Source organism: Anneissia japonica, unplaced genomic scaffold (genome assembly GCF_011630105.1).
Source record: "Anneissia japonica isolate Jap-2015-1 unplaced genomic scaffold, ASM1163010v1 scaffold1764_len714935_cov166, whole genome shotgun sequence".
Taxonomy (NCBI): Eukaryota; Metazoa; Echinodermata; class Crinoidea; order Comatulida; family Comatulidae; genus Anneissia; species Anneissia japonica.
Window position 1 is genome coordinate 555,751 of NW_022757468.1, and position 27,199 is coordinate 582,949.

General features: G+C 34.4%; 2 protein-coding genes across 2 annotated transcripts in view; both read right to left on the bottom strand.

Annotated features, from left to right (window-relative positions):
- Positions 1 to 4,551: 4,551 nt before the first annotated feature.
- Positions 4,552 to 6,684, bottom strand: LOC117124758 (mid1-interacting protein 1-like). Its single transcript, XM_033271079.1, has one exon. It carries the CDS (start codon positions 6,375 to 6,377, stop codon positions 5,817 to 5,819), a length of 561 nt encoding a protein of 186 aa, XP_033126970.1. The 5' UTR covers positions 6,378 to 6,684; the 3' UTR covers positions 4,552 to 5,816.
- A 7,644-nt stretch (positions 6,685 to 14,328) lies between these two features.
- The window catches only part of LOC117124771 (5'-nucleotidase domain-containing protein 3-like), a gene marked incomplete in the record, with an annotated part of 29,589 nt that continues 16,718 nt past the window's right edge, over positions 14,329 to 27,199 (bottom strand). The window contains 3 exon segments of the mRNA XM_033271094.1: positions 14,329 to 14,737; positions 15,153 to 15,217; positions 19,181 to 19,267. Coding sequence (XP_033126985.1) covers positions 14,476 to 14,737; positions 15,153 to 15,217; positions 19,181 to 19,267 — 414 coding nt within the window.

Sequence of the window (27,199 nt, forward strand, 5' to 3'; positions counted from 1 at the left end):
ATATTATACACAGGAACGCACATCATGTTAGACACAGAACGCGCATCGCGTATGAAACAAAATGGCTTCTAAATTCTCAATGTCGCAACTCTTTCTATCTATGGCTCTGGTCTAAACGGTTAAAGGGCGCCAAACAGTTTCTTCATTTTCCATTTTTGACCAACCAGAGCATGGGGCCAGGAATATGCGCGTTTGGTGTGTCCCACAAACGCGCGTGTTTACGTACATTACTAAGGCGTTATGTTTATGTTTACAAAGCCACATGCAGACTATCGACCAGGCAACAATCATCATTAAATTTCTCATGTCACCAGGACAGAAAATAATTATCATTGTGTACTTTAAAAAGTCACCACAACCTGGGGGCGGTGGGGGGGGGGGAAACAAAAAACACTCTTCCATTATTGACAGATATGTCCTGAACACCTTAGAATAGTACCTGGATCATCACAATTCATCCAAAAATAATTTTAGCACATAAGGTTTAGTTTCCAACATCAGCTACCCTGAGAATTAGCTGTTTTAACGGTGTGCTGGTACGGTATGGTAAATTATCGTTTTGCTAGTCTATTATTTTATGACACCTTAAGGCCTATATTGTACTATTTCATATGTAGAATATGAAGGCTCATCAATTTTCAATTTTCTTACATCAAATACTGTCTGGCATTGTTTGCTAAGTGTAGGCCTATTATACAGGTATGATTTGTGAGCTTACGGGAATTTTCTTCGATTGCCATTTAATTTAGCCGAAATCTGATTCAGATTTTGTATCGCGATAGCTAATTAATGGTGATTTTAAAATGACAAAGTCCATAAAGCGTTAATATAAAACAATAAAATAATCCTCTACAATCTAAATAACTGAAAAATTGAACGTCCTCTAGTGGTAGCCTTAATTTATCGGTATCTTGCACAAAAATAAGCAGTGACACAATAATAAATAGGACAATTTTATATATAGAGAACTGAAAATTCAATCTGTTTTTTCACGCCTATGAAAACTTAATTTAAACAAAGTAGGCCTATACTATTTTTAAAAAAATAGAATGTACCGTATATAAACTTTTAACGTGAAACAATGAGATAACCATCTATAATCTAAATAACTAAAAATTTAAACATACCAAATATACCGTACATGTATAATAGATAATATACCGTACATGTATAATAGATAATAGAAAATGAACAATAATAGAGTACACAATAAGAAATACGACAATCTTCTAAATAAAAAACTAAAATTCAGTCATTTTTTTTCACGCCTATAAAAACTGAAAACAAAAAAAACCAAAAAAAAACAACAAAAAAAAAAACAAAAAAAAAACAGTATGGACTTAATATCTCGAGAAGGAGCTCATCTCGAATTAAAGCCCCTCTTTAGTTTGCAAAAGTAGCCTCGAAAAGAAGCAGCCCATCCATGGGCTTCTTTTGAAGATAGCCGCAATGGGCTTCGTTCGAGATAGAAGGCCACCAGTCCTACAATACACACACACTGTACATCAAAGAAACAAAGTAAATTAAACATGCTTGGTTTACACAGTAGGCCTAGTGTAGGTGATTTAATGCACTCCACATGATATAGCGGCCATTGCTGCAAAATAGTAGATCTAATCCCCAAAATTTACAGACTTAATTTTGAAAAGAAGCCCCTCTAGTACTTTGCAAGAGCCTCGAAAAGAAGCCCCCCAAAGTTCGCAAAAGCACAGGGCTTCTATTCGAGGTTTTACGGTATCTTCAGGTGAATTAAGTGTACTGTGTACACGGAATCCTGTGACAATAGTCTCTATTAATTAATTGTTTTAATTACTATACATCTATTGAGGTAAATGCAAGTTATAACAAAATCAGTGTTTAATATCATAAGTCTATGCATATCAATCCGGAAAGTTGCTGAAAGCACTGATTTAGAGAATTCACACAGTTTTTAACTGACAATTTTTTTTTTTGAACTGTGTCTAATTTAATGTGAACATCAAAATATCCAGATACTGTATACTAAGCTTTGTAAATAGGGCCTACCCATTTCAAATAACTAAATTCCTGAGTTACCTGTTGCGGCAGACAGTTCTCCACATCATTTTTTAACCCCGCCTTTCTGCCAATTTTGACTTTTCTTGATCATGTTCCATGCGTTTTACGAAAATTTTCTAATTACTTTTGTCTTTCTAAATTGTTTGTGAAATTGAAAATTATTTGAAGAAATTTATTTACACGCAAAAAATAGCATTTTTTGTTTTCCCCGATTTTGGTAATAAAGCCTACAGCTTTGTTGTGCCGTTAGACATAAGTAGGCCCTATATAGGCCCCTATATATTTATTCGAACATACACATATACATTGGTGGTAGTGAACTTTAAAGTCAATTTGTGAGTTTACAAAACGATAGTAGCCCTACAATTTTTTAAACACAGCAAACTATAGTATAGTGCGCCCTCTGTTGTTTTTGCAAGTGGGTAAAATTTGTCTAATTTCTTATCTAGAGTGAAATTGCTCCTCAGGGTTGACGCCAGGATTTTCCCGACTGGGGGGGGGGGTCCCCGACGAGGGGAACTATGTCACCAATGGGAGAAAAAGTGGGCATGGTCTGGCGTAGCTCAAAATCTATCGAAAGTGTTCCAGTGGGGCGAAGCCCTATTATGACAATTTAGGGGTAAATGATTTTATTTAATCGGTTTTTTCCTCCAAGACAAAAATTGGATTGGGATTGCAATGTCCCTGTCTGCCCCACACCCCCCTCCCCTTGGAAAGTCAAAAAAGGAAAAAAGATAAAGAAAGAAAAAGAAAAAAAAAAAACGATCAAGAAAAAAAAAAAAAAAACGATCGCCCGAAAGGCATCAGATATTATTTTCGGGCGTATCAACACAGAAATTTCGCAAGGGCATACCCCTAGGGTATTGTTATCTCGATCAGCCCCACTTTCGGTCCCTCTTCCACTCCCCCACCCATTTTGGACATCTCTGGATCCGCCCCTGCCTGTTTCTCCTGACTGCTTCTCCCATTTGAAAAGGTAAAAAATGTAAATTGCAGGTCAAATGTAAATTGTAACGTGTTTAGACCCATCACAATAAGCTAAATTATATGGTCATGCTTAAGTTGTTTTGCATAAATCACAAAAAAATTGCTTTTTTTTTACCCTGCAAACTGGAAATTATACGCAAACTAGAAAAACTGAAAACCCCAGAAAAGTTCGAAATATATTTGCAAAGTTACACTGCAGTCAAAAATGAACTTATTAATGAATTAATTGCTTATTAATTGCTAAATTCTAATTATAACAATATTTTCCTAGCAAAATCAACGTACGGACCTTATAGTGATAATAAATTATATAACCTTTAACTATCGTTTGCAAAAATGTTAAACATCGTAGTAGTAAAACGTCTGTAAGTCATTAGAAACTGATTTTTCTTTTCTTATCTTGATGGCGACGATGATGATGATGATGATGGATAATGATGGATTAAAAACGAAGAGGATGATGATGACGATAATGGTGTTGGTGATGATGATGAGTGTGGGAATGGGATGGGGTTTATGCGGCTTACGGGCCGTCAACATGTTTGCGTTGCACACCTGCCGCAACAACAACCGAGTACTGTACAGTAATTATACGGTTGAATTGTTGTAGGCATGCGCAGCAATTGTAGAGGAGCGTGCCACGATATTTATCGCTTTTTGATAGCTTACTGCAAGGATCATACGATGGGCTTGTTTCTGAATTGTCAAAAGCTAATTTTTTGAAGGTCCAACTCTGTCTCTTATACACATCTAGATGTGTATAAGAGACAGATACACACACACGTCTATAGAGATACTGGACTCCTGAACAAAAAAAAAAAAACAATGTTGAGCTGATCCCTAGAATGGGGTGATTTCCCAACTTGGACTACATTTAATGAACGATGAGATTTAGTATGGTACGATCACTGATGTTCATGCTTGAACGCAAAATATGGTGAATATCCGGGGAAACAAGCAGGCAGTCGGGCAGCTTCAGGGTGAGGTTTACGGATATTTTGACCGTCAAGCGCAGTGGGGAAGGCGAACTACCTGAAACATGACAAGTACGTGTAACCTGATAATAAATATAGGCTATACTCTATATTAAACCCGAGCTATTGTAGATCATTTTAAGCAGTGTTTCAACAAGTTTGGTCTAACTTGTTATTGAAGGACGACGGTGAATTAACATTAATATAGATTAGTTTATCTGTGCATGCCTTTCTCCACATGTCTATATTGATATTTGAACAAACAGTACGCTAGAGGGGAGGGGTAGACACATTTGTACACTTTTACATATGCATAAAAATGTTGATTCAAAATAACATGCAATATGTCAAATACCTGTAATGGTAAAATTTTAACCATGGACATAATATTCATTTTTAAAGCAACCAAGTACATTTAGTGGATCAACAATTTTTTGTACACTTTCAGAAGGAGGGAGGGGGTAACGATAAAGAGTACTGTTTGTACACGTGTGAAAATGTTGATAATTGTGTACGACCCTCAAGAAACGTGAAAAAATAACAATAAAGGAGATATGAATTAAATTAAATTTTATTAATTAATATGTAAACAATATCTTACTTTTTATAGTCATTAACCAATTTTGAAAAAATCTATCAGACATTCAAAATATGTATGACCCTTCAAAATTGGTCACTAAGTTAATTATTTATTATCCCATGCCGTCATATGAAATCTGAATCTGATACAAATTAAATATACAAAATATTTTACGAATGTATAATAAAAATAATAATAATATTTGCATAAATGGACCATTTTTTTTAATCCACGTTTTTATTTATATTGCACATAAACGTAAACAATTTTAACAGGAAAAGGAAATTAGTACCTGTACCAGATTCAGTTTGTTCAAGCATTAAATATTAAAAAATTGCCTAAAGTATTTGTGTAAGTAAAGTAAATACAGGGACAAAACCGGCCATGTATTAATAATATTATTTAACAAAATATTTCGTTTTACTTCGACAGATGTATATTTATAAGTTTATACGAACATGGCTTCTTGTTTGTCATTTCCCTGATTTACTTGGAAAGCCAGTATCACCATATATTTTCTCTATGGTATCACACAGAAGAAAAATTCTGAGCATAGGAAAAGCGTCCAGGGATAGATCGTACGATACGATAATCAATCTCTGACTCAGTTCAAATGACGTCACACCATGTACAATACAGTAATAGAGTACCTTTCATGCTTCGTACATCCAGTACTTAAACAGTAGATAATTAACGAGGTGGTATACTGTACTCAAGTACTGTATCTACAAAGGAGGTGTGATAACTATAATAATTATAGTACAGTAACATTTAGTACAGAATACATTCATGGGATAACAATTAACATTTAAATTTTCAACAGAAACCAACGACAATATTAACGGCCATATCAGCACTGTGGTGTGAAATTACCACAAATATTTTTTTCAACAATTCAACAATTGATGGAGGTTAAATCGATGGTTTTGTGATAAAAAGAATCTCCTTATCCCCAGGACAATAGCCGTTGAGATATAATGTTAATGAAGCTATCGAATAATTTCAATCTTTAATATTATTAACAAAATGTCCGAACGAAATGCAGACGAGAGTTGACTTGCTTGATTTCCGTGGTCCATATTTAGTACGAATTCAGTACAGTACAATAGTTGCATTTCAAGCAGAGGCCACAACCTGTACTCAGGCAGATGACAACAATTATCGTGATGAAACAGGGATAATGTTAGATACTTGAATCAGGTGCGATTGGTAGAACTTAACTTATTGATTTAGTTAAATTAAACAGTATATGTCTTCGGCTTGATGCACTGTTGATGGTCCCCTAATTCTTGTTGGTACTGGCTGGTCAATTGCTTTGATAAGTTCGTCATATGTTGGAGGGTGTTGTAAAGGCCTGCAAGGTGTTTCTTAAAGGCAGTTGCACATTGGTTATACGCCGCATCATCGCCTTCGTTACCGTTCGTCTCGTCGTCGGCGGTGCCTCTAACGAGTTCCGTTTTCACGGCTTTCAACATAGAATAGTAGGAATGAAGGGTAACATTTTGTAGAACTTGAGTATTCTGTCCTTTACTAACCTGTCTTGATGAGACGGACTCTTCGTCTGACGAAATTTCAAAGTCTGTCAGAGACGACATCGATATGTCAACTGACGCCGATGACGATCGTACGATTGCAGATTCCGTGGGTGCGTCCGCTTTCATGTCTTTTAAACGACTTGGAATCAAAACAGTTTCGTCCATATCATTTACGGCTTCGATAAATTCTTTCATAACTCCCAGAATTGAGGTTGTCTGGGCCACCTCATTGTCACTAAGTTTAAGACCAGTATTGGTACTCATCCTGCCTGGCTGATCTTCAGAGTTGTTCAAGAAGTGCTTGGTTTGAAAATCACCTATCTGATGATTTACCTATCTCTCTGTAGTCAGTCTTACGCTACTATGGCATACACTGCATTGACAGTCGGTGTAAGACTTACGACACAATTTAATGATCAATATAAGGCAGGCCTGTCAGAATTCGCAGGGTACCCACCGAAAGCTTTATCCTTCAATAAATAGTTGGATAAATATAAGTTTGTTTGCTGGTTCCACGGTGTACGTACAATTCATGACGAGAATACCGGACCACAGTGTCATATGTTTGTTTTAAATGCGAGGGTGTGAGCTCTGATATGCAAATGAGGTCAGTGATGCTGTAATGCTATTGGCTGTGTAACTGTGAACCACATACACCGTAAGCATGAACACGCTTGTCGAATGACGAAAGAACTTTACATGACCAAATCCAGACCGGGGATGTCCCTCGTCCTTGTCCTGTTCACTGCAGTATTTACCTCAAGGACTTCACAAAACACACGTTATCTGCGTGGACACTAATCCCGTTAGTTACCATACAAAGATTGATAAAAAGCCTAGTGGTCGAATTATTTTTATTGTATTGCAGTGAATTGTTTAACTGCCGCAGTGTCCTTATTATTATAGATTTTCAATCGGAAAATAGGGCCTATCACAAAATATAGCTGTCGTACGTCTGTTTACCTTATGGCTTAACACATAACAAAACAGATCTTAACTTCATACTACAAATATTGAATTAGTATTGCCTAATTAGCTTTAAGCTAAGATGCTAAGATATATAGGTATATCTATATACATTTAAGATATATATACATACATATGTATAATACACTGATTTCTATGTTAAAGTTGATAACTTTTATGTTACTTAAAAATGGGTAAGTTAATTTCAAAAAATATTTTTATGATTTTTTTTTTTTTTTTTTTTTTTGGGTATTTAGCATGGGACAATACATGTGAATAAGATTTTTTTTTGCATTTTGAATCCACTTACTGTATTTTATGAGCGCAGCTGAAAGTGCACCAAGAACTGAATGATTATCAAATCATGATTATATTCGTAAGCTATGGCCATTGGTTGAACTAAAAATATAATAATATGCTGGTAACAATGTTTACCGTGGCCTAACAATGCAAAAATATAAATTGTATACACTCATGTGCAGCTAACATTTTGCAAGCCGCAAGCTGCATGCTGACGCAATACTGTATAAAGAACCTTCAATTCGTTTGGTTTCACATGTCGTTCATCAGGACCTTGGCATGGCATATTTTTAATTTTGTTTACGGGGAAATGCGTGGAAACTGCCAATTAGTAGGTCCTACTGTATAGACGCAATTTCCGTTTCCCACCCCCGAGTCTGGTTGAATGAGCCCGAATAGTTGTGTAACGATGGGGACGGGGCCTTGTGGCTTTCATAGATTCTTTTCCAGTCGCCATTTCCATTGTGGGATTTTATATATGCTCGTTGTTTTTTTTTTTAAATCATGTTTGTCATTGTCTAAATGTTTTTTAACAACAAAGCAAATGATTTAATATCAGTGCTGGCCGGATCCAGAAATTTGAAATAGAGCCGCATCATAGTTGGGGGGGGGGGGACTTTCACAGATGGAAGGTCTATATTTCCTCGGCCCCACCATGGTTGGGGCTGAGGTAAGAGAATTAATGATTAGCCAACTATAAATGTCCGGAAATGGCCTATGGGTAGGGGCTGTCGGCGGCGCCCTACACATAGGCCACACGAGAGCATTAACGCCACTGGCCTGAACCGAATGCTGATGCACATTAATATTAATTATGTTACGACCGAACCTGTAATAATAAAGATATGCTATAAGCATAAATGTATATAAAAGGGCTTATGTGTTTTCCTGTGACTGATTGACCTTTTTATCAATGATTAAACCATGATTATGAAGCTATAAAAAATACCTATTATAGCTCCATGATTATGAACCGCTAAGTAGGTATAGTCTCCTAGATTGTTATTGATTTAAATAATGATTAAGTATAGGATCCCCCTCTGCCAATTTCGGAAAACTGTTGCATTAATTTTGAAACAAAATGGGATATTATGCGAAAAAGGTCAAAGAGTAATACAAACGAGCGGAGTAATAAAACATCAGTATAGGTCCTGCTACAGTAATTAACATAATACGAATTAATTAGTTGCAATTTAATTAAACTGTCGCGAAGGTTTCGTTAGCAGGATAGTTACGTCATGATGTGTTATGACTATGGATGTGACGTGCGCGACTGAACGTGACCAGGGTAACAGACCTTGGAAACCGACCAGGTTATTATGGTCAGTTTAGTACCGAACACACACAAGTGGAGGTTAGTCACCCTGTTTTGCAGAGGGTCGTCTATTCTTCCTCGGTTTTGTATCGCAGTGTCGCAATAAGTGCATTTATATGCGTATCATTGAGTCAAATGCTCTTCATTAGGATATCCAGGTTTTTGAATAGCCTTAAATCATTTCCCGACACTGTATTCAAAAATTTTGATCATTAGAGTAAGAATGCTTTGATCTTTTGTATCCAAAAATAAAACTAGAATTTTGGATATCGATAAATCCACGGTACTCCTAAATATAAATAATAAATAGGCCTACACGATATCAAACAATAATGGCACTAAAATCTCTTAGCTTACTACCTTATGGTGTCAAATGGCTATATATTATTTTTTCACCAATTTTTCATTTAGAAAAATCCTTGATACTTGAAATGTTTCAAATGTTTCTTGTTTTTTTTTATCTCCAAAAATTATAGATACCCAATAGTAAAACCCTTGGCCCTTCAGTATATTGGTGTCAAAGGGATCAATTATCATTTTGGATCCAATTATACTAAATAACAAAACCATGAGATTCTCCCATATACATCATAGGCTATTATAGAATTGTGGGATCACTGCCTACACCAAGCAGGGGGGGACCCACTGCATTTTAAATTTCTAATACACACAACAATAATGGCGGCCTTTTAAAATTAATCAACATAGTAGAACAGTTACTAAATGCCGGAACAAATGGCCTTCGGCCGCCCCTTTATTATGCCACTCATGTTACTAGTGTTTCCCACCCACTAATCTAATTGATAATCTCCTATTTCCCCGCACACCCCCCTCCCCCCTCCCACACACACACCGCTCCTCCTCGTTTGAAGGATTTTGGATCCAGGTCACCTGCCGAGTTACATGAATATTAATCGCTGATAGATCTTCTGAACCACTCCATAATTTCAACCGAGACGGAACGAAGAAGCATATTTTTGCATGTTTGTGGATTCGTCACCAAACTTTGATGGGGTTGTCTTATGTCTCGGATCAATGTGATCTGTAATTTTCGTGCTCAGTCCAGTAAACAAAACACACGCAGTATTAGATTACGGTAGTAGGCCTACTTTAATTGGTGGTAAATCCCCAATGGAAAAATCCGCTTCAGGTTTATTGGGTTGTATTGGAAAATCCCAATACGCTTTCTATTAATTTGATATTCATTTTTTATTAGGCCCATTTATTTTATTTTCTTTACTAATGCTTGATTGTATTAAGCATCTGGTGCCCAAATTTCGACTGTATCTTATTATAGTGCCAACAGTTGAAGTATTCCTTGATTCGGCTGTTTTGTTTAAAGGCCTGTTTACGTATGTTTCTGATACGTACACTACGGGTGGAATCTTTGTCAAATCGCTTTGAATGTTGGTAAATGTGACGAAACAACACTGAGCTTTTGGTTTATTCAAGAGGTAAAAACTTTTCCATTGCAAACATCATTATTACAAGAATCCTCATTTGCGCAATGATTCTACACAAACCAATTATATTTAGCTTTGACAAAACCGACCACAAACACGGAACGGCGTAGGCGACCTAATCTTGACTGAAGAAAACTGATGAAAAATGGTGGCGCCAAAATTTGCCAGACGGGGTGAGGGGGGGCATCTCCGACCAGACCGGGGTGGGCGTGACCAAAGGCCACCCTGAAACCCCTGAAACCCCCCCCCCTTTTTTTTTTGTCTCACAATCTGTAAACTCTATAAGATTTGTTTTTTCTCCTCGGCGAATTATTTTTTTTTAATTCTCGAACGTGGAGGGAAATGCACCGTGACCCTTACCCCATGCCCCCCCCCCATTGCCGGTACCACTGTGATCAAAATGCTAAAATAATTTATCATTAGTCTTATAATCCACTTCAACAGAAAACATGGCCTACTGCCACTAATAAATTGGAGTACAATTATCAGAAACAGTCTACAGACCGTAAGTTGCCGTACGTAGGTCTACCAGTTCTAAAGAATCTGAAATCGTATGAGTCAGTAAATGTATTCTGTTATGAAGGAAAGTACGTCTAGCACAGATGAATAAATGTTAAACAATTATAGACCTATATTTTAAGTAATAATCATAAATAAACGGTAATGGGGCGAGACTCCACCTAGAAATTCATTCATCGACAGGATAGTTTTGTCTTCTGTTTCGAATAAAAGCCAAACTTTATATTATTGGACATGATAATCAACTACAAACTTAAATATGAAAGGACTATATTATTATACAGTGTGACCTAGACAATCATATTAGTTCTCTTCATATTCAACAGAATTCAACATTTATTTCAGGAAAAGTAACAACAAAAATAAAACATGATGCTGTCTTCCATGGATTGCCAAAAATAAAAGGAACTATCAAGTGGCTCTTGAGACAGCATCAGGACAAGGTAAACATTAGTAAAACCAGAAAATGATTTTAACTTCCTAAATACACAAAAAAAAAAAAAAGAAAGAAAATAAAAACAAAACCAGATTCTATTATATTTCTTACAAAATTAAAATTTTAATTAAATCATTTTGTATACAACTAAACAAATTAGGAGCCATTCAGAATTATCAACTTACAAGTGTACGAACAGTACGCTGCGGGGGGAGGAAAAAGGGAAGACAAACTGGTACACTTCATTTCGTTACATTTTAAATAATAGATATTTACGACTAATTATAATGCAATCATGGGAGTGCAATATACATTTCTATGTAACCAAGTACAATGCTTAAGTTGACTTCACAAAAACAAAATGGAAAATGGTTTTGTAAAATCAACATTTTTTTATGTATACTTTCAGAGGGAGGGAGGGAGGGAGGGGGTACCAAAAGAGTGCTGTTTGTATACAATTGCGGAAAACTACCTAATTGCTTAGCGTAGACTGCTGCTTAGTGTAGACTAACTGAAGTGTGCATTATTGGTTTGTTGATGCCTTTGTTTGACATGTTCCGGACATGATCGGGGATAATCTTTAATAATAGGCCTATAATTATTTCCTGAATAGAGGATTTGGTTTATCTTTCAGAAACTTTTACGGACTTTCGTTGTATAACAACGTCTAATATGCCAACATATGTGTTTGTTGCTACATATCCGGCTAGAAACATATTCATATGAAGATAAGTAAATTATTTTAACCTTTGGCATTTTTGACATAAAATGCTTTAACAATGGACACAGGCCTAGGGGTCCGATGAAAACAACAATCGGTATAGTTCTACTTAAAATGACAACACTTGCCAAATAATATGCCTAGGTGTATCATAAGCATGGCCCTGCCCAAAAATACCAATTCCTATTGATTCTTAAGATTATAATCATTCTTCAGCTATTATTTACATGGATTTGTTATCCAACACCACAGACCAGGGAGGTATATACTGTACCTCCCTGCACAGACCAATTACAGCAAATATTTACCATGCTGTCCGTATCTGGATTGACACCCATTCCGTCGTTCGGTTACGTACTGGGAAAGTCCCAAAATTTACAGTGCACAAACGTTTACTTGTATTTATTACCATAGGGAGTACATAATATCTTATCGCTTAGGGTTCGATGTACAGCGCCGGAATTTCCTCTTTCCAAATAAGAATCTAAGATTTAGAGTATCAATCTGCGATGTACCATCATCATCTATATTTCTTCTTTTGTTATCACAAATTATCCACATTCCAAACCAACCTATTCCATTGTTCAATTAAATGTTATATTACTGTACGTATATTTTCCCTTGCAACATTAAATTATTTTCAGTTTACCTGCTGAACACACACACACAGGTCCATGCACACACCACAGTTGTTGGTATCAATAGTAAAATATAAACCATTATCAATTTTTTTTTTATAGAATATTATACTGTAACCTCATCAGTTTTGAAAGTTTCAATCCAATATTTGTAGTGTAAATGTACTTTAAATTAAGTTTATGTTATGTCTTTATGTTAGTCTTACTTCATGATGTACTTGGTGCCACAGTAGAAAAATGTGTTCCAGTAAATAAAACTCAAACCATACTTTACACTGTAGTGATCTAAACTGGTGGTATCAATTATGTGTGTACCAGCGGAGTACCAAAAAGATCAGAGGCCCCTGGCAAAGGCTTCAGGGCCGTACTACCCTGGGGAAAGATAATAGACATTTCAGAGCCCTTTAAGGCCTAGGCTGGGCCCTTCAAGGCCTGGGATGGGGCCTTTTAAGGTCTGGGAAGGGCCGGGTTTTAAGGCTTTAGCCAGTGAGAGCTCATAGCGGTTACGCCACTGGTGTAAAATGAACCATGAAGATCCTTTCAATCCTTTGGCTCAATTCTATTGCTACAAGCTTAAAAGACCCACCATCTTTTGGAATAGAAAGTTTGAGCCAATGGTCCCATGTACAATATGGCCCATATGCCTGTTAAAGAATTCAGTACACTCTTTGGAATTGAGTAGGGGACTGTCTCATGGTGGTGTACAACCAATCCACCACAGTTTGGACTTTTTTTGGTTATTGGTTTTTCAATGGTTTTACAGAAATCCAATCTAATCCTATCATGATGGTAAATCACATTTGGTTGTGTAAAAAGCTACTTATAGTAGCCCTCGTTCTCGTTCAGTAAAATAGGTCAGCAACTTCCAAGAAAGTTTGAATTGTCACATTAGATATGCAGGTGTCACAATTTGAATGCAATGTACAGCAAAGATGTTCAAAGTTCAACAAATTTATGGTCCACAAAAAATTGGATTTAATTTTAAAATTCAAATCTAAAACATTTCTCTCAAATATACAGTAATTTAAATAAATGAAACACAAAATATTCTGAAAACATAACTGGGTCCAGTTTGTATTGGTAAACAGGCAACAACCAAATTAATTTATTATTGATTGCTATTCTTATAGTATTTAGAATTAAAACGCGAAACATGAAATAAAAAAGTCTCGCCTAATCGCAACAGGAACTCTCCTTCAAATCCAACTTTCATCCAAACTATTAAGATTAAAATCTTTCATAATTAAAAACCAGTAACATACCAGGACACTGTAGAGATACAATACACTGCATTTTACGTTACATTTTAAGCATTAGGTTGTCTTACTACTCAATACTTTATAAATATCTACGTTAATTTCATCTTGCATGCACATGACCAAAATCACCCCAAAAGTTGCAGCCTCTATGCTTACTAAAATAGCACTTTCTATTGAACAGTTTAGGATTAACATAAGGCTATTTGTAATTTTACAGCTAATCAGAGGATGGAAATTTCGGGATGATTACTTTTTTAACACAGACACAAGATTGATGCAGTCTCACCATAAGCATTATGAGACTACCACTGTTGATAAATATGAAAGACTATTAGAATTAGTGAATTTTGGCCAATTTATGGAAATTGAAGTTGAAATATACTATACTTTTAAAGGTCATGTAAATGTTCCATTAAATTCGAAACTTTTTTTGGTAGAAAATATTAATATGTTTGATATTTTATGAGAGATAAATGTATCAGCTTCAAAATGGAAATGATTGCGCAGCCATAGTGATTGACTGTATGTAGTGCGCTCTCCATTTCACCCTGTTCAATTTTTTGGTAAACTATGCCTGCTGAAAATTTGATGGCGGGGAACACATGGGACTTCAAAGGCATCACGCAAACGTTCTTCACGCGCTACGGCAGCTTTGATCTTGGTTCATTTGCATAGCGCTGCGTGTGCGTAGCTTTTTCGAGTGATCTCCTTCTCAATAATACCTTCATGTTAAGACTATGTTTACTTATGACTTTTGGAAAATTCCAGACCAGGGACCCTGTGGTGTTTCGTCCTCAATATGAGGATGCAGGTTAAAGTTCATCTCATGAGGCAAGGCTGCCCTCTGTGGGTAAAAACAATGCTCCAACGAGTATGACATCAGGTTATCAACAGACGACGTGTAAATGTCAGCAAAACGTGATAGACGGCGTGAGAAGTAGGTGGGATTATGGTACGTGCGGAAGATACTTCCAAATTGATGGTTGAAGAGCGTCTTGGTTGTAACTCTAAAAAAGAAAATTAATTGTAATGATTTCAAGCGTAAAAACAAGTTAAAAGATCTAATTCAAAATTCAGGATTTACATCACTAATGCAAATATTACCTCCACTAAGGTGGTATATGTATTCACCCATGTCTGTCTGTTAGCAAAATAACGCAAAAACTAAGGGATGGATCATCATAAAATTTTGAAGAATGTTGAATAAGAAAGAAATAATTAACTTTTTGGAAGGAAAGTTCAAAGGACAAGGTCAAGATTATGGAAATTTAAATTTTTCCTAGAACTTACCCTCAAGCATAAAAGAAAATGTGGGAATCACCATAGCTTGCATATTGTTCAGTATTCAAGCACAGGCCAGACAGACATGCAATCTATTGTGTGACTGCTTTAGATTTAATCAGTGTGCAAAGGTTTGCCTACCTGAGTTGATGCCGCTCTCGTAACCATTCTTGAACAACAGCTTGGCACTCAGCATTCTTGTGAACCTAAACGAAAATGAATTCCAAATCATAAAATTTATATAAATAATAATAAGAATGACATGATTAAATACTTTAAGGAATAACAAACATATAGCAGAAAAGTTTAAAATCATGGTATTCAATTAAATACAAAAAATTAAGCAAGTATCTAAAGAAATACACAAAATGCATTTTCATAAATTATTTTCATAAAATACTTCAAATCAACAGCAAGAAAAACATTATCTGGTTTCGAAAGACGAAGGTAATAATTTCATTGACAAACCAAAAAAATTATTTCTAAATAAATATTCTATTCATTATATCCATTCAAACTACAACTAAAATGATTGATGAAAATGAACATTGACATCCTCCTATTGGATCTAGTATTAAATACTGTAAAACCTCAAATTTAAGCCCAGTGGGCTTAATCTCTAATCTCGAGATGAAGCCCATCTCGAATTGAAGCCTCCTCTTTAGTTTGCAAAATTAGCCTCGAAAAGTAGCCCATGGGCTTCTTTCCAAGACAGCATAGGCTTCTTTTTGAGATTGCACAGTATATACACTGTTCATGAATTTCAAAAAACAAATTATATTAAAAACAAACTTGGTTTAAAAAGTAATTTAGGTGATTTAATATCAGTTAAATACACTCCATGCTACAGATTGATGTTACAGTGGCCGTATTTATTGTTTTATAGTACAAATTCACAAAATTTACAACATTCATTTTGAAAAGAAGCCCCTCTTTACCTTGCAAAAGTAGCCTCGAAAAGAAGCCCATCTAAAGTTCGCAAAAAAAGAAGCTCAGGGCTTCAATTCGAGGTTTTACAGTAATCATATTAATCATTTCGTATTTTCACTCCTTACTTTCGGTACAGTACAACCCGATATTATCAAAAACAATACAACATACAACATTTTAACAGGATATTAACAATGTACCTGTTCAGTATTGTAGTCCTGAGAACTAGATTAACAATTATTTATTATTTACAAAAAAAATGTGAAAAAGTGTAATTTGAAAGATAAAATTTAATTGGAAGAACTGATATTTTTAGCTAATCTAAAAGAGTGAATTGAATGTAACAATTTTGTATTTTAACAGGCAAGTTGTTCAATATTTTGGCACCTCCAATTTTGAACGACAAATTCATTTTGTTTAGAGTAAACTGTGAAGTGGATATTTTTTCCTCCAACCTGAATAGCTATGGGTTCAAGCACTTGTACACCAACCATAGGACCTAGACCACCCCGGCTCTAACCATTGGAAAGGGTACATATCTCCAAATCCCTCCCCAGATTGGCACTTTGTGTTAAATTATTTCCCCTTTCCTACCACCAAACATTTAATTACACCAAAGCAACTACTGTTTCATAGTGTTTGAAAAAAAGTGTGCCAGTGAGAAAAAATGTACTGACACAACATAATCTTAGTTCTTATGTAAGGTAAAGCAAGTGAGCGAGTGATTAATTGGTGAGATAGCAAGTAGTTAATGGTGACCAGGGAAGTACAGTACAGAGCAAATTTAGAAGTTCAATAACCTCCTTCTGAGATTCAGGCCAGATAAATAGAAAACCACAAAATAGGATGTTAAAGAGTATACTTGCCAGATCATGCAGAACAAATATTAGCACAATTTGACTTAAGAAACAAACAGTATACATGTGATAAAAAAAACTGCTTTTGTTTCTGTATGTTATAGAGTACTGCGTTGTTACCTCACAATACCATGTGATACTACTCCGTTGTTATCAGTGACCCAAAATGCAATAAACCGGCTCCATTGTATTATTCATTCAGTAGACACTTCTCATGTATCGCAGCCTACAATTTTTCAAAGTGGTAGCGTTAAATATTTTTTCAATATATTTCTTTCCCAAGCAACAGCAAGTTTAATTGTACCTACAAGTGAAACAGTGTTCCATAAACTGATGCCCAATTAACACGAGACAAAAGGGACACATGATTGTTATTTAAAATGAATTTGTGAGATACAGTAGGGCCTACTCTTATCAAAATTACTTTTCTTAGAATTAAAACATTGGTAAAATAAAAGTTGCTCCAAATTAAACACAGGCAGTGCACAGGGGCGGGTCCAGGGAGTGGCAATCGGGTCTACACTCCCCACTTTAAAAAAGAAAGAAGAAAAGGGAAAAGAGCGAACCATGTAGGCCTACTCCAAAACAAGCTAAATTAAATTCTAATACCAGGGTCAATAGTCAAGCATTTCTGAATCTGAATTCAATTTTTTTGTTGTCTTGGGTACAAGTCTCAAGATAAGGCTAAGGTAGTTCATTTTAGCTGTAAGACAGATCCCAGCATTTCATTGCATTTGAATATACAACCCTAGAAACCAAATCATCCTTAAACCACCAAATTCAATATAGTAAACACCGCGTCATGAACACATTTTGAAAATAACACAATATAATGTAAAATTAGCATAGCACTGCAGTACCCGCTGCTTTTTGGGTATCGGATTCAAAACTAGTCACTAAGTGCAAGCTCGGTGGTCTAGTGGTATGACACCAGGCTAGTTATCTGGAGGTCGTGGGTTCGATTCCCTATCTGAATCACTTGCAAAATTTGTTTGCAAGTATTTGGGAACTTACTAAGTATTCGGTGCAATAACACGTTAGGTAGGGCAAAACATCATTCCTACAATGTAAAATTGTAATTTAATGAAATTTGAAAATGAAAATATTTTCATATGATCTTAGAAATCACTTTTTGTTTGTTATTTGGTCTTTAGTCTTTATAATTTAAACAAGGAAGTTATTTTTGTCTTGATAAATATTTGAATATTTAGATTACTAAAGTTTGCCTGGACAATCCAGGGAAGTGTAACACCACTTGGACAATCATTATCAGTGTTATTAACTACTATGTTTACAATATTCTGGTTTAGAAGTGTTTTTAATAAGCCTCTAATCAGACCTTGAATCATCTTGAGTAGACAGGAAATAATCTCGGATTCAAGTGGTTGCACTCGTTATGAATATTATCAATAATGATATCACCTGACCAGAAAAAAAAATTTCTTTTGGGCATAATATTTTTTTCAATATCCTGCAACTGGTTAAAATAGCCAAAATTGGCTTTTCTATACACCAAGGTATTTGGGTCCAGTATTATTAGATGTATACATGTATGAGTCCCTTTCAGCAGCTTTCAGGGAGCAGTGAAGGCTTAGAAAGTTTAGCCCAAGATACTAATCTATCACCATTATCCATCTATTGAATTGATTTAATGAGCATGAACTATTAATCATACAAAGAGACAGAGGTAAGCCAATTTGATAAATAATCTATTGACAAAATCCAAAACAAGTAAGCTAATAATAACTGACATAGAAGCTAAATTTAAGTACATTACTCAAAATGATATTTACAAAATTGTTATCATAAAAACCCTATAAACAAGAAAAACATTTATATATTGTGTATAGAATAAATTTTATTCTATACACAATATGTAAATGTGTATAGAATAAATTTTATGAGGCAGAAGATAAGAGAGTAAAGTTGTTTTGATCAACAGAATAATCCTAAAAAAAATTCCCAGAAATAAAGACAATAAACAAACAATAAGTAAATAATGCACTCATTACTAACTGCAACATTATGATATACTCCCCCTGGGGGGAATTTGAATTGTTCCATTGTGTTTGATACAAGGCACAAAGTAAAATAATGTGAAGTTCATAGAGGCTTTACATGAGCTTTATAAATAACAATAGGGAGATTTTTATTGCAACGAAGGTAGGATGTAGAACGTAATGACGTCGAGTAGATTCTGGAACGCAATTTGGCCAAATCTATGTATGCAGAGAACGTAGGACGCCAGGTAGGACGGTCACGCATAAGTGATTCCATTCTAGCGTCGCATCGTCGCACAAATCGAAAGATCCTATACGACTGATTCTAATAAAATTAAAAATTAAACATATATAACAATGAATAAATGATATTTGTTCTTACCTGATTCTTTTCAATGAGGGCTTGTAATGTCAACAACCACACAACAGCACGCTTAAAGGGTACAGAGTTACTTGTTGTAATCTCAGACTTAAAAAAAAACAAAAGAAGAAAAATCATATCAGATACCCTATACTGTACCAACACACTATTAGTAATATGGTTCTAAATTTGTACTTGTAAGTGTAAATAAGCAAAAAATTAAAAGGCCTAAATATCCACATCATAATATCATATTACAAATTGTATGATGTGCCCATCCATATATGGGCATGGTTGTTGCCTAAGCTCAGTGTTAATGTTTTGCCAATTTCAGGCTCAAAATGTTCTTACTTTCTTCTTATTGCTGTACTGTATTATAGAAGGTATTACATAGTCACACCTACTGTACTGCAAATAAGGTATAGATAGATTTGTTGGTTTTTCTATTTAAAAACAAAAATAAAAAACCACCTCATGACATTCTCAGCCTCAATTTCTTATTTTGTTCTTAATTTTTAAGCAATTTCAGCCTCAGTGTTCTAATATAAAATGTGTTATAAAAAAAATTAAAAAGTGTATAATTTAATAATAATTAGGAGGGAATAACTAATACAGTACACAGTAAAAATGTGGAGTTAATAATGCAAAAAAATATTATTATGTTTGTTTGGTAGAAATTCAAAAGGGAAAGAAAATGTTTAAAAATATAAGATTCAATTTCCTGTAATTTACTACAGATACTATATGTGAAGACTGTAGACCTGTGTCACATACAGACAAATAAATCACTGAGACAATAGAATAGTTGCAATAAGTAGTTCAAATAGCGAGAGGACCAAAATATACAGTATGATGTGTGTCTGCAGACGCTGGAAGTTACTGGTGGGGGGACAGTTATGGGTCCTCCGGTCTCATCGACTGCAAACTTGAGGTTGTCAGACTAAAACTATCAATTTACCAATCCAGTTAAATTATGACTGCAGTTATTGTGGTAAAAAAGTACAACTTTTACCATCTTAAACCCGCCTCTGCGGCAGAGGAAGATCTTCTATAGATGCCTATTCTTAAAAATTATTTTAAGAATAGCTGCTGAGGTGGGTGTGGCCCTTTTTCTAGCCCTTTTTCATATAGAGCAATGAATAAGAGCCATGGCCCTACCCGCCCCCTTATTAATTCTCCCAGATTGGCATCTCCGCGTTTGGGGCCTCTGTCCTCTCAGTAAAATTTCTGAAGTTGCCATAGTCTGTGTGAATAATAAAGCCCTAGTCTAACTCTAAAGTGGATTCTTCAATATAAAGGAGATGAAAAATATCCTGGTTCAAATAAGCGTAAGGGGATACTTTGTCAATTGAGTTTCAATTTGTGCGCACTTCAAAACTACGGAATGGCTTTATTATGCTAAATTTAAACTTGATTTCTATAGACGTCTTATGATGTTTGTATTAACAAATCCTCTTATAACAAATAGAGGGAATTTATTCAAATAAATCTAACACTTCTACTAAAGTTAAAAATATTGGTTTTTTTTCAAGAACAAGCTAGAAAATTGACTTTGACATGATAGTTGTTACTGTGACCCTCCTTCAACAAGGCCATGGCAGTTGCTTCATAATTTAACAATGAAGCTTTAAATTTGACAAAATCCCGGATTATAACTGGTTTTCTGGGTAATCAGAGAAATCTTTTATGTGAAGTACAGTATTATTTAAAGTAGTGAGTTTTAATAGTATTATAGTAAGTAGTAGTAAAAATACAATACAGCCTGTACAGTACTCTCCAAAATGCAGGCATGACATTTGGCTACAGCCATCAATAATTATGGGGCTGGTTAATACTTTGGGGACCTGGAGTAGATTGTTCTGTTATTTTTCCAGGTTCCAAAAGAAAACAGCATATATACAGGCAGGGAGATAATTGTGTGATTGCTTCTTGAAACTAAGCTAAAGTCAATTTTACCCTTGCCAATACAAATGATCTCTGTTATGACAATTGATAAACTAGGGTAAATACCCATTGTTTAAAACACTTGTAGAATATTTACATTTCTTATGACAATGCAATGCACTGGGATCAAAATATTGTCAGTGTGGAAATATACCCCACTTTCAATAAACAATTTTTTTTTTTTAAAGAAACAGTAACTACCCTAAGTATAATAGATATCATATACCATGACTTACTTTATACCATAAACCTGAACACCCCCACCCCCTCAAGAAAAAAAAAACCACACAGCGAAAGAACAACCCTCCATGAAATCTTTTTACCAACGTGTCAAAAATGTTGGTCATGATATAATAACTTTATTATATGATGTGTCCATCTTAGCTAATCTAACACTTGCAGACCTACCAAGGAGACTCGCGGATTCGAGGTCTCTTTCAAAACACTCCCACTCAAAGACCAAAACCTGATGCATGAATGTAATTTTGAAAACTAAACAAATTGTGTAGGCTTATTAAGTAGTTCTCTAAAATATTTCTCCCAAATCTATTATTACCCTCTCTAGTCATCTAACACCATTTTCTCAACTTCTCGATCTACCATAATAGCTGTGTACTAACACTGTGGCTATGTTGCTGTTTTACCAAGCACTGTTACATCGAAGACCATTGGCACACACTATGTAATCCGTACAGGTCACGTCGCTGTGATAAGCTTGCAGATGCGGTTTGAAATATATTTATTCTCACAAAAAGCAAATTTTTAACAGATTTTTAGTTGTCAAAATACTATGCTAAATTGGAGCAACTTGGGAAACATTTCTTGGTGGGTGGAACTGACAAAAAAAAAATTGTCTCATGCCTGCAAATTTATCAAATTTGAAATCTCTGTGCATTAAGTAAAAAAAATCCCATAAAAAATTATTACTGTGTATGCAATAAATTATATTAAGCTGTATTGATGAGGCGAATGTTTAAATAGATTCATTGGGTTTTCAATTATATACTCGGTGACAATTATTAAGAATAATCTCTGTAGGAGTAATAATACATTCAATATGTTTGATTGTATGTAGTCTGTGACATGTCGTATGAAACAAGACAATTTCCGGCATGCCGGGATGATCGAAGTGGTATCCACTATCAATTTTGAAGCGATTTTCATTGCTGAAGGAAGTAATAAATAGAATTGCGAACCTTTCACAATGGAAAAAACATGATGATGAAGCCGATGTAAGTATTGCATAAAACCCTGTGCCTCACTTATAATAGGCAATATGAATCGAAAGAAGTGAAATACTGCCTGAAGGTAGTCCTACTATCTGTAATGTAAAAAAATCATAAAAAATAAACCTAGAATTGAAGACCAATTATGTTTTGACACAGTAAGTTTTGCAAGCATCAAGCTATAAACCCCTGTCCACACCTATCAAATTTCATTTCACAAAAATTTGTGACATGCTAAAATTTGGTCATGATGACATCACATCATGACTATATATAGGCACATCATGACTATATATGGGCATGGAGGAATGGGCATGTACAACAGTTTGTCAAAGAAAAGTCGATAATGTGGACAAAGCTTAATACTTCATATATATCATGACTAATTTTAAATATATAAATAAATAAGTAAGTAAATAAATAAATAAATAAATAAATAAGTAAATAAATAAATAAATAGAGATAGATAGATAGATAGATACTGTAGATAGATAGATAGATAGATAAATAAATAAATAAATAAATTTGTTGTAGTGCCTTTAAATGCTATATATTCTACCAAAATGGATGGCCGCTACAAAGGACAGAACTGAAAAAGTTTATGGTTATTGTGTTGTTGCCCAAATTTTGACAATGCCATTACTAATAATGATCTGAACAAGGATTGGCTTAAGCATGGAGGTACCGGTATATGGCTTAAGGATACAGTACTTCAGTCAGACAGCTTAAATAAAAGAAAGAACCCTGAGGACAAAATGTTTGGCATATTGACGAAAAACATGCTGGTTGTGCTACAGTACAAGGAAATAAATGATAACAACTGAATTATGGGTGAAAGTGGGGTTCAGAACTTTGAACTGTCAGGTTTAATGATCAACAAATTTTGCAATGACAACAATGTGTTCTTCAATTGATGTCGTAAGCAAAGGAATTAGCATACAATGATTTTTTTTTAAATATTGTTTTTAGGCAGGAAGAGTATGCGTAGGTTAACAACTTACTTAAATATACAAATTATGTAATGCAAATGTGGATTAAAATTTTCAATTGTTTTACTTCATCATTGATAGTACAGTACATCTTTAACATTTAGCAATGATATGTTGGTTTTGGGATGGCAAACCTCATTTATACTGAACAACAATATATGTTTTTAGGTCCGCACAAGGCGCTGACCCCAGAGCCTCACTGCCCTTCTTGTTCTTGTTACCGGAATTTTAAAAGCGTCCAGCGTTGCCAATTTTGAACGGACATGCAGGAAATTTTGTACTCATAAACTAGAGGTGATTTCCAACAAAAGTTCATCATCCTTTTTTAAAGTTGGACCCCAGGGTTTCCCTACACAGGGGTTTCAGCAAGGACTGTACATTACTTCCATTACCACAAATAGGGCACGTCGCATGGGTGGCACGGCCAGTTAAGGATGTGTTCTGTTTCTTGGTGGTTCTTTGATTTTTGTTTTCTCTTGATGTACTTTTTTGATGTTCTCTTTTTGACCCCTTATTGCCTATTTTTTCCCTATTTTACCCCCTTAATATTGGTGTTTATCCTGTTTTTTCAATGTTTTTATCTATTTGTGTAATGTAAATTGTCTCATCCAATCCATTTGTTTAATTGCAAAAGAGCTAAATTTGAATTTTGAAAGAACGTAAGGTTGTGAGATTGAATCGCGTCTTGGCATTCAATTTTTTTCCCCCAATTTTAAGAAATTTTATTTTCTTCAATTTTAAGATATTTTAGTTTTGTACAAATGAACATTCTTAATAATAATTTTTTTTTGTACAAATAAACTTTCTAATTATTAACTTATTAGCTGTTCCAAAAAAAACCCAACATAGTAACTTGTGCCTGTACCAAATTTAAGCATGGAGGAATGCGCGGACCGGTGGGTGGTCGCTCTTATTCTTTAATGTGAGCCCTTGTAAAATGATAACGACTTCAGCCATTTTGGTTGGAACATTTTCTATACAAAAAAAAATACTAAAGGACTTTGCATTGGCGATGTGTCATCTTCAGTCACCTGCCTACCAGCTCAAGTTTTTATTACTGTTCATATCAAATTGAAATTTTAAAACTAAAAGACACAACCAGCAGAAAATATAACGGAATGTTAAATTAAGTCATCTCTGTGTATGGCAATTTATGGTTGACATAAGGGAAAGAATTACAGGCAGGTTAGATGACAGCAGAATTAAGACAGATCTACTGTACAGGAAAGCTGAAAAACAACTCTAAACAAACAGGAATAGAGAACACTCAATTATACAGCATTAACAATAATGTACCAGTATTTTTATATATCAACCTACGTAATAAATATTTGGAATGACAGTTTGAGTATTAAATTAAACTACAAATATTTGATTTGCATCAGAATATTCTGACTTTATTTACAATAAATTCAGAAAACACTTTTAGGCGAAATGCTGAAAGGTATTCGGCTCCACATAGCTATCGTATAAATATTTTAAAATAATAAAAGAGAACTTGGTGTTTTTGCACACTAAAGTGAACACATGTTCAGATGCTTAAGAACTGAAGTAGCAACATATATAGCAGATGTTGAAAACTTGTAAAAATAATGAATATATATATATATATATATTTTAATATAACACATTGATATTGATCTGAATGTTTCATAATTGTAACAGTATGACAGAATTCATATATTTTTATATTTCTTAGACAAACAAAAATATTATCAGGAAAATGCAATGTTGAAATAGGAGTTCCAAACACCTAGTACTTAACTTTTGAACTCACTGTCTAGGTGGATCACCCCGAAAAATTCCCAAATTTTCAGTAGGCTATACAGTGACACCTACTCAAATGCAAAACAAAGAAGCAGGAAGTGTGTAAGTATTTATAATTCAGCATACTTTTGAATGAACACAATCCAAAGATAAACATTAAATTTCATAAGAGTTGTTGTTTGTATGTAAAGAGTTTTTGGTTTCCAATTACTGTAAACATTTTAAATTTGCAATGATTTTCATTTTATTTCAGTAGTATTTTTATAGGCTGTTTCTGTAATTGTAATGATTTTCACTTCAGTGACAACAGTATTTTGTAGGCTGTTTTGTAATTTGAAGTTAGTGTTAGCTCTACATTTCAGTAGTGTACTGCATTTATATGAATATACTGTTTTTCGATTTGAAATTGTAAAAAGGTTGACTTGTCTGTACATGTATTGAAGTTTTCTTTTCTTTTTCTACTTAATTACTTTTGTAAAACAATGTTAATTACAACCTGAAGAAAGTTACTTCAAATTCAATATAAATTATAAACAGTTTTATTAATTAAGTTTTATTATTAACAGTTAAAGAACAGGATTCTTTTATATTTTACATTATTTTTATTCATAAATATGAGCTATGAGCTTACTAACACCATACATTCATTAAGCTTAATATTTAAATTACAACTTGTTTATGTTATAATGCCTGAATGTATACATTTTGTCTGTATTTAACATTTTTCTATCTTTGTCGATTGTCAAGTCGGACTATTGGATAGGCTTATCTTCATGAGACTTCTACGATGGGATGCCTTGTTCGAAGCAAGAAATCAAGTTGTCTTTACCCAGTACCGCTCGTTTATTTTATTCGTGTGGGAAATGTTTAACCTAGGCTAGTTACCCTTGAGGTCTTGACTTCGATTCCACCCCAAATCACTTGATCATTTTAATTAACAAGTGTGGGGATGTAAGAGACTGTTCAGTTCTTTCATGATTAAATATAAAATATATTTAAAGAATTGTTTGGAGGAAATTGTTAGTTCTAGTTATAGCAGGGGTTGTCGCGTGCCGGAAAAAAAATCACTGACGGGCCACATGCGGCCCACGGGCTGCACTTTGCCCACTTGAGTTATAGAATGAAATAGAACTGTTACTTAATAACAAGTTAATCAATAAGTGCTTTCTTGTTATTCAGTTTACTGTAGATTCACAAAAAAAAATTATCATTCAAGTTTAAACCGGAAAACATTTCTTATGGCTACTCAATCAAAAGGCATTTTTTGTGTCCAAATTCAAAGATCTCTTTTGATTTTGTTTTCCGAAAGTATTCGTGAAGGTCAACTGAGTTCCTAATCAGAATCATAATCTGATTTTTATCATCCCCACACCCAGGAAGCGATGGTATGTGAAATCATAGGGGTGTGGTCTTATACCCGAGATGGGTTTACACCAGTACTGATATTTTTTAAATGGTAAAAGCTGGCATAAACATTGCTATTATTACTTATGTGTTTTTTTACCTTACTTAAAAATAATACATAAACTAAAATAAAAAAAACCAGTGTAATCATAACACATTGATATGATGGAATTTAATAACAACATCCGATTGAAAGTGCAACTAAAGCACAATTAGATACAAATTTCCTACCAGCAGCTTTCACTTTAGGTTAGATGCCACATGTTAAGAAGCAGCAACAGCTAAAACAACAGACTGAAAAATGCATGGGATTCAGTAACTCTTAAGTAATATCATATAGTAGGCAGAACATTTCCCAATACTTCAGAATGTGATTGTTTAAAAAAATTACCAGTAATTTAGAAACAAAAAGAATGACATAATGTACGGAATAGCGACAGTTTGTTTGAAACTTATGTGACCGGCTCTGGCATTACCAGCAATTTGTAGGAAAAATTCAAAATTGAGGTTTTGGTATTTCAGATTCTGCATGAATCCTTCTTTAAAACAGTGTTTATTTAGTAGAGTAATCAAAGCTATGAGTATTCAATTCATTAAATATTAGCCATGTAGGTTTTGAGAAAACAGCTTACAAAGCAGGTTTTGTCGGCGCTGTTCATAATTAATAATTTGTTTCTATAATTTTAATCGCATTACAGACTATAATGTCT

Excerpts from the sequence above, each read along its gene's own strand:
- LOC117124758 (XM_033271079.1), bottom strand. The coding sequence starts at position 6,377 with ATGAGTACCAATACTGGTCTTAAACTTAGTGACAATGAGGTGGCCCAG.